At 39.2% G+C, this 12,369-nt stretch overlaps 1 protein-coding gene across 4 annotated transcripts in view; it reads left to right on the top strand.

The window, feature by feature from the left end:
* The window catches only part of RAVER2 (ribonucleoprotein, PTB binding 2), a 52,083-nt gene that overhangs the window by 29,020 nt on the left and 10,694 nt on the right, over nt 1-12,369 (top strand). For all 4 annotated transcript variants that reach the window (XM_088153639.1, XM_088153638.1, XM_088153637.1 and 1 more), the window contains one exon: nt 9,284-9,549. In XM_088153639.1, coding sequence (XP_088009765.1) covers nt 9,284-9,549 — 266 coding nt within the window. The remainder of the gene's footprint in view (nt 1-9,283; nt 9,550-12,369) is intronic.

Genomic DNA, 12,369 nt, shown 5'->3' with positions numbered 1-12,369 from the left:
CCATGGACACATGATCACCATTTGTGTGCTTCCCAACTGGCTTGCAACAAGCAGAGTTAACGGAGAAGCCGGCAGTAAACTCACACATTGCGGTCATGTGATGTTTTGCTTAACAACCATGGTGACTTGCCTAACAACCAAATGGGATGTGATATCTTAAGTCTGTTGTGGTCAGTTGATTTTCCACTTAGCAACCGTGGCGCTTAGTGATGGAGTTACTGGTCCCAATTGTGTTCACTAACCGAGGGCTACCTGTATTCTTCAGATTCTGTATAAAATGTTTATATTTATGTACAATACTCTAGAATTGTTCAAGCAACCTTGTAAAGACTATCAAGGTCAACTATAGCTGTTTTAAATAATTAGTACTGAATTTATATTAGTTTAAATTCTGGCTCTGGATGGTTCTTGATTCTAGCCAAGAGACTTCACCTTTATCTTTTATTTTGCCATAACCATCTACAACTTTGTCAGTATGTAACCTATTCAGTAATTTTGTAGATATGCTTATCAAGATGCTGCATATTTAGTATGGTTGTGTACCATGTTCATTATCTTTATAGTGCATTGTTAATTTAGAATACATTGTACAGAATCAAGCAAGAAAATTGCTAACAAGGAGCAAGAAGCAAAAAATAAGCATGGACTACATAGCTTAGGAAGTAACAGAAGAACAAGGCAATTAAGTATCACAACGTTTTCCCATCATCAGTTGTGACGCTTAATTCTTGCTAAGACTTCTAGAACTGACATGGCTGTTGGTTCCAAGATCCAGTTCGGCTGCACTGCTGACCATGTTTAGAATCATAGAATCAGAGTTTTGGAAGGGACCTTGTAGGTTTTCTGGTCCAACCCCCTACCCAGAACTTCATATTATTCCAGACAAATGGCTTGAAAACAATTTCAACCTTTTTTGAAAATTTCCAGTGATGGAGTACTGATGACTCCAGGAGGCAGGCAGTTTAACTGCTTAATAGCATTCATAGTTGGGAAGTTCCTCTTTATTTTGAGTTTGGATTTCGCTCTGTAAACCTTCCACTCATTGATTCTCATCTTACCCTTACAAGCTGTGGAGAATAAATCCAACCCTCCCTTCCCATGACAGCCTTTCAGATATTCAAAGGTATTCATGTCTTCCCTTAGTCTTCTGTTTTTAAAGCTAATCATACCTACTTCCTTTAACCATCTTCATAGTCCTCCAAGTCCATCATCCATCTTTATCCCTCTTCTCTGCACTCTTTCCAGTTCCTCTTTAATACCAGAAGTTTTGTCTCTACTATGATATAAACATATAGGAAACCAACTGAATGACCCTCAGTTGTCTGAATCATACAAAGGGCAATGTAAGTGCCTTGTTTTCAAATTAAGAATGTTGTCTGGCCAGTTAGTTTGAGAGGGCCTCTGCTTTGATAGAATGTACTGGGTAAATTAATTGAAACTAAGATAATTCTATGATTGTTTGCCTGATAGTTTTCTGTACTTTTATGGAATCATTAATTTAAAATCCTTAAGTTTACTGTAATAATGTACTGTCACAGTATGGTACTGTAGTAGTAGTGAGTTCGGGTATGGAATTATAGTGAGTGTTTGTTTTTGGGAGGTACCTCAGGATTCTTTCTCATCTCCTATATCTTTTTATATTTATATGAAACTACTACTATTGATACTTAAGTTTGAGTGCAAGTAATGTCTACATGTGAGTGATGTGCAGTTTTGCCTTTTCCATCTATGAATTCCAAGGAAGCTGTAAATATCCTAAATAGCTTTTTGAGGCAATTAGTAGTTGGTTGATGGCAGAGAAGTTGAAATTCACCTAGATAAGACAGAAGAATTATGGTGCTAATTATATCTGGATTGAAGTGTGCAACCACTTCTGGGCAGGTTTGTACCATCCTTGAGAGATCCAAATTCACATCTTAGGAGTTCTTCTGGACTTGGCATCATCAGTGGAATTAAAAATGGCATCAGTGGCTGTCAATTATTGTAACCTTTAACAAATACACCAATGTGACCCCATATAAGGAAAGTGGATCTAGTTACATCCTGAGTAGCTGTTGTAGCGTGATGTAGTGTGTGGAGGATTTTATCACTGCAGTGAGACATTCTGGCAAGTGAACTTAAATGGGCCCTAGAAATTATTATTAATAGTGAAGTTGAGTTGATGGAATACCAGCAGAACTGTTTAAAATCTTGTAAATAGTGCAATTAGTGCTCCATGTGATTTTTTTAGTAGGCATGAAAATCACAGCAATGGGCAAGATCCATTTGTATTCCAATAGCCAAACCTCTAACTCCTCTAACAGAGTTAGAGTTAGTATTCCAATAACCATTTTTATTCCAATAACCAAAAGGGCAGTGTTAAACAGTGCTCAGACTATTGAGCAATTGCACATAGCTCACATGCTGGTAAGATAGTGCTAAAAAATTTTTGTTCCAGACTTCAACAAAACATGGAATGAGAACTGTCAGAGGTACAGACTGAATTCAGAAGAGCAGAGGCACCTAACATCATATAGCTAATGTCCAGTGGATAATGAAAAAAACAAGGGAGTTTTTTGTTTATTGATTATACAAAGGCATTTTGCTGTGCAAAACATTGGTGTACTAGGTCACCTCATCTGTCTACTGAAGAACGTGTATGATGACCAGAACAGAATAGTTATTTATTTTGTTCCAATTTATATGGCCTCCCATCTCAAATTCATGACTTTGAACAGCTAAAAGCAGTTAAATACACCATGAAAAAATATAACAGCTTTTTAAAAAAGCAACACACATATAATCAGCAGCCAAAGTAAAAACAAAACCACCAATAACAAATCAACACAGCCATAGAATGGGCTCTGCCACACATTCAGACCCCCAAGCTTGGTGACAAAACCATGTTTTTAAGGCCTTGTGAAAGGACAGCAGGATCAGGCCCAATCTAATCTCTATAGGAATGATGTTCCAAAAGGTGGGCGCTACAATAGAAAAGGCTCTCTTTCTGGGCCTGCCAGATGATACTCTCTAGTAGATGGAACCTGGAGTATGCCTCCCCTGCCTGGCCTGATTGGATGTGAGTAGACATTAGTAGAATATGGAAAAAATAAATGATTCAAAATTGAGAAAGTGCCAAGATTATATATTGTAAACTTGTTTGTTTAACTTGTATGCAGAATTATCTCATGAGACTAACTGAACTAGAAGTAATAGAAATTGGAGTTAAAATTACTGGGAGAAATATCAACACTTTCAGATATGGGGGTAACTGGAAGCAAGGTATACTTAGGGAATCCCTCGAAGGTGAAAGAAAATACAAAAGTCAGTCTGCTGCTCAGTAGTAAAACCCCTAAGATTACAGTATGTCCACAGGCAAAGCCAACACAATGCAGATAGGTGGGGAAAAAGTTGAAATAATAACAGACTTTTACCTTCCTTGAGTCATAAAGTCAGAGGAATGATGACTGTAACCATGAGATAAAGAGATGTATGTAACTTGAAAGAAAGTCTATGACAAATCTGGACAAAACAGTTAAGGCAAAGAAACCTCACATTCACAATAAAGGTACATATTGTAAGGTCACTGTTTTCCCAGTTATAACTTATGATTGTGAAAACTGGGCCTTAAAATAGTAAGTGAAGAAAAATTGATGCCTTTGAATTATGGTACTTGGTGAAATAATTAAGAATATCTTGGACTGCAAGAAGTAGAAATCAGTACTAGATAAAGTAAAAATAAACTGCTTAGTGTAATATCAATAATAATAATGAAGTTTGGTCTTAAATATTTTGGACATGTAGTGTAAAGGCAAAAGTCATTACAGGATCCTGATCCTTGAGAAAACTGAAAGTGTTTTAAAAGGCCCAGCAAAAGACAAGGTGGCTAGTTGGTATAACTGGTGACAGAAGCATGAGATTAATCACTTGGAGAAGTAGTTATTGACAGACAGTTTGGGTCAGTTTGGTGTTCATTGGGTCATGAGTTGGAAGTGACTGCAGGATTGAACAACAACAAACTGGTCATCTGGATTTTTTAGTCCAGATCTAGTATCTGTAAGCTAGATGAATGATGGTTGAGACAATTATTGTCAGAGTTTATTTAGGTTTGTGAGAATGAGCAAGGAAAAAGCAATCTTCATGTCAGACAGTCTTTGTATTTGCAAAAGGATGCTGACTGGGAAGGAAAGGGAGAAGAGGAAAGGCATATCTATCACAGCTCACTCAGAAGACATTTTAAAAATGGAAGGCCAGCCAGAAGGGGTCGGTTACAGCTGCAAAAGTTATATATTGCTGTTTTATATGCGAATTGTTGGAAAAGGTCAGTTTACATTCCAGTTCCAAAGAAGGGCAATGCCAAATAATGCTCAAACTACTGCACAATTGCTCTCATTTCACATGCTAGCAAGATTATGCTCAAAATCCTACAAGCTAGGCTTCAGCAGTACGTGAACCGAGAACTACCGGATGTACAAGCTAGGTTTTGAAGAGGCAGAGGAACTAGAGATCAAATTGCCAACATTCGCTGGATCATGGAGAAAGCACGAGAGTTCCAGAAAAACATCTACTTCTGCTTCATTGACTATGCAAAAGCTTTTGATTGTGCGGATCACAACAAACTGTGGCAAATTCTTAAAGAGATGGGGGTACCAGACCACCTTACTTGTCTCCTGAGAAATCTGTATGCGGGCCAAGAAGCAACAGTTAGAACCAGTCATGGAACAACTGATTGGTTCAAAATAGGGAAAGGAGTACGACAAGGCTGTATATTGTCACCCTACTTATTTAACTTATATGCAGAGTACATCGTGAGAAATGCCGGGCTGGAAGAATCATAAGCTGGAATTAAGATTGCAGGAAGAAATATCAACAACCTCAGATATGCAGATGATACCACCCTAATGGCAGAAAGTGCAGAAGAACTAAAGAGCCTCTTGATGAGGGTGAAAGAAGAGAGTGCAAAAGCTGGCTTGAAACTCAACATTAAAAAACCTAAGATCATGGCATCTGGACCCATCAATTCCTGGCAAATAGAAGGCATAGAAATAAAAGCAGTAACAGACTTTATTTATTTGGGCTCCAAGATCACCGCAGATGGAGACTGCAGCCAGGAAATTAAAAGACGCTTGCTCCTTGGGAGGAAAGCTATGGCAAACCTAGACAGCATATTAAAAAGCAGAGACATTACCTTGCCGACAAAGATCCACATAGTCAAAGCTATGGTTTTTCCAGTAGCAATGTATGGCTGTGAGAGCTGGACCATAAGGAAGGCTGAGCGCTGAAGAATTTATGCCTTTGAATTGTGCTGGAGAAGACTCTTAGGAGTCCCTTGGACTGCTAGGAGGTCAAACCAGTCAATCCTAAAGGAAATCAACCCTGTCTGCTTATTGGAAGGATTGATACTGAAGCTCAGGCTCAGATACTTTGGCCACCTAATGCGAAGAGAGGACTCTTTGGAAAAGACCCTGATGCTGGGAAAGATTGAAGGCAAAAGGAGAAGGGGATGGCAGAGGATGAGATGGTTAGATAGCATTACTGAAGCAATGAACATGAAACTGAGCAAACTCAGGGAGGCAGTGAAGGACAGGAAGGCCTGGCGCGATATGGTTCATGGGGTCACGAAGAGTCAGATATGACTTAATGACTGAACATCAACAAAATGTGAGTTCTTATCATATTCAATTCAAATGTTACATATGGTGTTTTGGGCTTCACAGTAATTCTAACGAATTTTGCTTTTAATAAAATGTGCATTGGATTATGATATTAATGCCTGAAAAACATCCTATAATTATTTAAATATGTAAGGAAATAAGAGAAGGGAAGGTATCAGCAAACTTTGGAAAGCTCCAAGGTTAACCAAAGTAACCCCCCCCCCCAAAATAGGGAGGAAAGAGAAGTCCCACTAAAAACCATGCAATAACGATCGGTGATGTTCAATGGCTATAGAATTCTTTGGTGATTTACAATATTTACATGATGGCCAAAGGTCTCTGGGTGGGCTATTATAAAAAGAAGTAAAACACAAAGCAAGTCAAAAGATAAGCTGAAGGTTGAGATAGATGTTAATGTAGGGAAAAGGAAACAAAGTTACGGTAATGAAATGTACTACTGGCACAGGAGTGTTTTGTTGATAGTCAGCTTATTTGTAGTAATAATAATTTTAAAATGCATTTGGTAAACGTGCTGATGAGTTTTCATAAGTTACAAAAATATTATTACAGAAAAAGAGGAAGAATATTACAGTGAAAAACTTTAGAGCAGTCAGTGTTTAAAAACAATGACTAATAGACACCCATCTATTGTGTAGACAGGTGAACAGCCATTCTGCACTGTATACCATGATTTTGGACAAACTCTCTAATTAATTAAAGTTAAGGCCACTATTAAGGCCTACCTTGTGGCAGTAACGGTGGTGAAGTGACAATATTCCTCCGCTCGTATTGCTTCCGCAGATTGCCACCCTGCAGCCCTGTTTCAGGTGATATGAGCCCTCTTGGGTAAAGGGAGCCTGGAAATCTTTTTGCAGGGCCATGCAGAGGAATTTGCTCAGCATCTGTTGCATAAAATCACTCGGATCCATTCACAGCTGGACGCTGGCTTTGCTGCAGGTACAGGGGAGATGCCTAGGGTGGAGTCTTGCCCGGTTATCTGGGAACAGTTTGAACCTGTTGGATCTGAGGAAGTGGACAGGGTCCTTAGGACTGTGAGCTTGGCCACCTGCTCCTTAGATCCATGCCATTCCTGGGTTGTGAAAGTGGCTCATGGGTTGTCATGTGGGTGGGTTCTAGAGGTGGTGAATTCTTCTTTGAGTGAGGAGGTTGTTCCTTCGCCTCTTAAGGAGGCTTTGGTCTGCGCCCTCCTCAAAAAGCCATCACTGGACCACACAATACTGGACAATTTGCATCCAGTATCTAATCTCCCCTTTTTTGGAAAGGTGATTGAGAAGGTGGTTGCACAGCAGCTTCAGAGGACCTTGGATGAAGTGGATTATCTGGAACCTTTTCAGTCAGGGTTCAGACCTGGGTATGATACAGAAATGGCATTGGTTATGCTTTTGAATGATCTCTGTTGTGGGCAAGATGGTGGTTGTACATCCATCCTTGCCTTACTTGACCTCTTGGCGGTCTTTGATATCATCGACTATGGTATCCTTCTGGATTGACTCAGAGGATTGGGGATGGGAGGCACAGTGTTGTGCTGGTTCTCCTCCTTTCTATGGGGTTGGTTCCAGTCGGTGGTGATTGGGAAGGAAAGATCCTGCCCTCGGCTCCTACTAGGAGGGGTGCCATAAGGATCAGTGCTCTCTCCTATTTAACATCTACATGAGACCACTGGGTGAGCTCATCCATCACCATGGGGTGAGGTATCATCAGTATGCCGATGATACTCAATTGTACAGCTCCTCCCCTGGCGAATTAAGAGATGTTGGTGTCTGGAGGCCGTGAGGGTCTGAATGGGGAACAACAGGCTTCAACCGAATCCTGGCAAGATTGAGTTGCTTCTAGGACTTTACCATCTTTGGTTCTGGACGGAGTCGCACTGTCCCAAACAGTCCCTTTTTGCAATATGGGAGTCCTCACGGACTTGTGACTCCTGTTTAATGAGCAGGTGGCAGTTGTGCTTAGGAGGGCCTTTGCACAACTTCGTATTGTGCACCAGTTGTGTCCGTTTCTGGATCAGGGGACTTTCTCATGGTCACTCATGCCCTGTTAGACTACAGCAATGTACTCTTGTTAGACTACAGCAATGTACTCTTATCTGGAAACTTCAGCTGGTGTGAGCAGTTATGTGTGCTTCACATCACACCTCTGCTTCATGAGCTGCATTGGTTACCAGTTTGTTTCTGGGTCCGATTCAAGGTGCTGGTGTTGACCTTTAAAGCCCTTCATGGCATGGGACTAGGTTACTTGAGGGACTGCCTCTCTCCGATTTCATCTGCCCATCCTACCAGCAGAGAGGGCATATTATGGGTTCCAACGTCTAGGGAGCTACATTTGGCAGGCTCTCGGTGGAGAGCCTTTTCTGCTGTGGCGCCCATGCTGTGGAATCTTCTTCCCCTTAAGGTGAGGTTGGCCTTGTCATTGTAGAGCTTCTGGAGGTTCCTTAAGACTTGGCTGTGCCAGCAGGCTTGGGGACTCCAGGGGACAGGTGATCTAGTGAGGTGGCTCCATTATTTTTAACATCCCTTTGCCTATTATTTTCTGTTTTAGTTTTTTATATTTTTTATACTTTTTAATTTATTTATCGACTGTATTTTAACCCTGTTATATGCCACCCATAGTCACTTGGAAAAGTGAGATAGACAGCAAACAAACAAACAAACAAATAGTTAATTGGTTCTGCAGTTCTCTGAATTACCTGTTTAGAAATGTAGCTGACATCCTCAACCACAATTATCTTGAGATTAATTTCCTGGCGTCCTTAATGAAATATTACAACACTTATTACTGAGTTATTATGAGCTGCTTATGCATATGCCTCTTCAGAGCTTCTTGATTACATAAGTTTGGTATCAAATAATATTATAAGGGAAATAATTTTAGGGACACAACTGAGTATTAAATCTCTTAAACTCTATATTTTGAACTGTTCCTTCCAGTATATCCACTGAACCTATGTATATCTGAGTTAATTATTTTTGTTCAGTGGCAGAAACAATGGCTCTAACTTTATACATTACACATTATCATGTACACTACATTTACACCCTATATCATGCCCTCCTATTCATATTTATTTAGAAGTTGCAGTGTGTTTGGTAGACTTTCTCTCAGATAAGTATGCTTTAGTGTTGAGCAATTTGTAACAGAAATTTTAGACCTAAAATAAAAACTCTTATTTTATATTTTTCCCCTATCAGAGACAACAGAAATTTAAAACTACTACTGTATAATTTAAAAGATAATTATCCTTAACAGTATTTGAGGAAACAGGTGGTTTATAGAAGCTATTTATTAATTTGTAATCAAACTCAATATTATTGTATGTCTCAAAGAGACCAGCAATAGTTCTTTTGCACATAGAAAAATAGGATGACTACTGTCACCCAGAATTCCATTCTTAGGGCAGATCACAAGCAGAAGTTACTTCAGAGATTAGTGTATAAAATGAGAACAATACGGTATGAATATATATTGCTAAATAGGCTTAGTTCTGTGCAATGTTCATTAATTTTATTTTAGTAGGTAAGTTTATTTTGATAATTCGTTGCAATTATCAAAGTGATCCTTAGTGCTTTTCATGTAGTAAACCCAGTGTTCTGTTCCGTAACACTTTTTTCTATTTATGGTTGGTTCTACAGTATCTCATCGGACTCCAGCTCAAACTGCGGTTGCAGCAGGGTTTGGCCTGCTGCCTTTCTTTCCAAACCAGCATGTAACTGGGCAAGCAGTGCCAAGGCAAAATAACACCCAAGAGAAGTTGCCGTCATCCCTGGGACTGACAGAAGGCACTGGCCCAGCATCTCAAGCATATCTACAGAGCTTAACAAATGTTGCTGCGGGAGGTCTACAGGGAGGACATCTCCAGCAACAGAGCCCGCCAAAGAGTACTGACTCCAGCATGGGTGTAAGGAAACTGGATTTAGCTTTTCTTATTTCTCTCTTGTACTTTACATTCGTTACGGTTGAGCCAGGGAGAAGCTTTGCAATTGCTTCATCAGCATTTCAGTCTTAATTGCAAAAAGCGTTTTAAAACAGATTTATTATTCTGTTTTAATATCATAATATCATAAATATTATTAATGATTAATATTTAATCATTATTCATTAAAAAGCATAAATGTAATGAAAAATGCTTCCTGTCATTTGCAACGAATTGCTCTATTTGCATTAGGATGCGGTATAGTTGAATACCACACAGATGAAATTTGCCTATCGTGCTAAGCCATAATGTGTTTTATGGTTTGCAAACCATATTGCTTAGATGCCATTGAAAAAGTCAGTTAAGGTTTACTCAGTGTATCTTGGTGAAATAAACCATGACCTAGCATGACATACAATGCCATCAAGATTAATTGCAGTTAATGTGAGAATTCGCTCTTAACCAAAATTTGAAACCTGAATAGCTTTACTTATGGCAGGAATGATTTAAGATTACTTTTATAAGCCTAGAGGTTTCTATACATTTATCTTTAAACTGGTATAATCCCAGAATTTAGAGCTTAGAAATACATTTTAAATCATGGTTTATCTTTGGTTAAATTATATACATAATTTGCATGTATGTGATTTACTGTAGAAGGCAACTGCTGAATAATATGTCTGTATTTCACTGATGTACAAAGTGCAAGCAGACCTGTGAAACTTTTCATTCTGCCTCTGTCTTCATTTTCAAGAAATATCACCTGCGATAAAAAGAAGGCGCACACAATTTTCATCAATTTAGGATGTATTCAATCAAATACACAAACTGTTTAAAATGTGGTTTTTGTTTTGTTTCATTCTAATAGCTTTTTATTGTTTATTGTTTCATACTAATAGCTTTTTATTCCCATTTTTCCTTCTCTCTCTGTCTTGTGTTCTGCCATACACAAACACAATATTTATTACATTCATCTGCACTGTTTTCTATCAGCAGTGTAATACAATGGTACCTCTACTTACGAACCCCCCTACTTACGAATTTTTCGAGATACGACCAGCTCCAGCCCCAAAAATTTACCTCTACTTACGAACTCACCTCGACTTACGAACCGGATCCGCGGCCATTTTCCGCCCATTCCACGTGGTCCGTAGGTATTTTTCCGCCCATGCCACGTGGTCCGCAGGCATTTTTCCGCCCATGCCACGTGGTCTGCAGCCGTTTTTCCGCCCTGCTGCGTGGTCAGCGGCTGTTTTTCCGCCCCTGACGCATGGTCCGCGGACGCCGGAACGGATTAATGGTAATTACATTGAACCTTATGGGAAAATTTGCTTCGACTTGCGACCAACTCGACTTGCGATCAGAGTCATGGAACGGATTAAGTTCGTAAGTAGAGGTACCACTGTACTATGCATTTTGAGTTTGTCCCATTGAGTTGAGTGGATCCTACTTCCAAATTAATATTTTCAATTGCGGTTTCTATCTCTAGCCTAGGTACCAAGAATCTATTTCCTTTTGTACATCAAATTCTCCAGTTGCTAAGTACACTCTGCTCAACGTGGTAGGAAGGAAATTGTAAATGGATAAGCAAGTCCTCTTTCTTCCTAAAGCTAGTTTTTTTCCTGTTCACATAATGTTTGGAAGTAGGCTCTTTGTTGAAAGGAAGGAAGGAAGGAAGGAATTCCATGGAAAGAAGGAAGATGAAATGAAGAAGAGAGCAGCCTGCTAATGCTTTGTTCCAAGCAAAGGCTCAGCTTTGCTTTGTAATCATTTACAGACATTTTCCAAAGAGAAACATGATTTATACAACATCTCCAGTCTGTTTTCTGTTTATGTGTGGTGTCAGTTATCAGCACTTAATGAAGAGACTGTACTGATCTTCAGGTGGATAGAGTAGCAGAATTTAAGCCATCAAAGCAGTGTTTCAGCAGAAAGGATGATGTCTTAAACTTTAAGTAAATAATGTTTTAACCTCAAAAATCACATTAGTCACTTTTGAAATACCTTTTATTGCAAAGGATGGTAACTTTCTCCAGGATTAAGTATCATAGTGTATGACACTTATATCCCTATCCAGTTTTGCTTTTCCAATTCCTACTTCTGTCCAATTTCTTAGCCAAGATCAAAGCAGAATGGGCTAGGCATTGTTTTGGTACCTTTTTGCTGGCCAAGTTGTATGTAGCTGGCTTATCTTAGATCTCAGATTTGACTGTTGCTGGGTCAGACAGTTTATACAGACCCTTAGAAACACAGTCTCTTCCTTCACCCTAAGCGGACTCTGAAGAGGTTTTATCTCTAAAGCAGTCTCGTCAGTCCAAAAGAGTCCCTTTTGTACCTTACCATTTTATTTTATCTAAGATGGAGCAGTTATCTCTGTTTACAGTCATCCTTGATTGTGGCTCATCTGGAATTGCTTAACAGTTTTGGGCAAGTTCTGAAATTTGACAGTCTTCTGACAAAATGGCAAATATGGAATCTTTAGGTTCTCACTTCCTCTTGAGTTACATTTTAAGGGCGATAAACTATCTCATTTGGGGTGTATCACTTCTTACTTGGCAATTCAGTTGGATAATTTATGTGTTAACCAAGTCCATGTATGAGCAACATCAAACTGAGGGTTTTCTTTCTTTCTTGGAATAGGTCATTTACTCATATGTGATTGATGCTGACAGAACCATCACCACAGTTTTCTGTATTTTCCATTGTAACATATGATTTTTTTTTTATCTTGATCACTATTGTGTTTCAAAAACAATTCTCCCTTTTCTCCAAACACATCTTTCTCTTGCCACACTTAATACCAAG

The sequence above is a fragment of the Python bivittatus genome, unplaced genomic scaffold (assembly GCF_059951505.1).
Source record: "Python bivittatus isolate LINGU-HERP-01145 unplaced genomic scaffold, Pbiv_v1 ctg000700_np1212, whole genome shotgun sequence".
NCBI classification, from domain to species: Eukaryota; Metazoa; Chordata; class Lepidosauria; order Squamata; family Pythonidae; genus Python; species Python bivittatus.
Note: the sequence above shows the minus strand (reverse complement) of the source record. Positions and strands in the feature narration are given on the sequence as shown.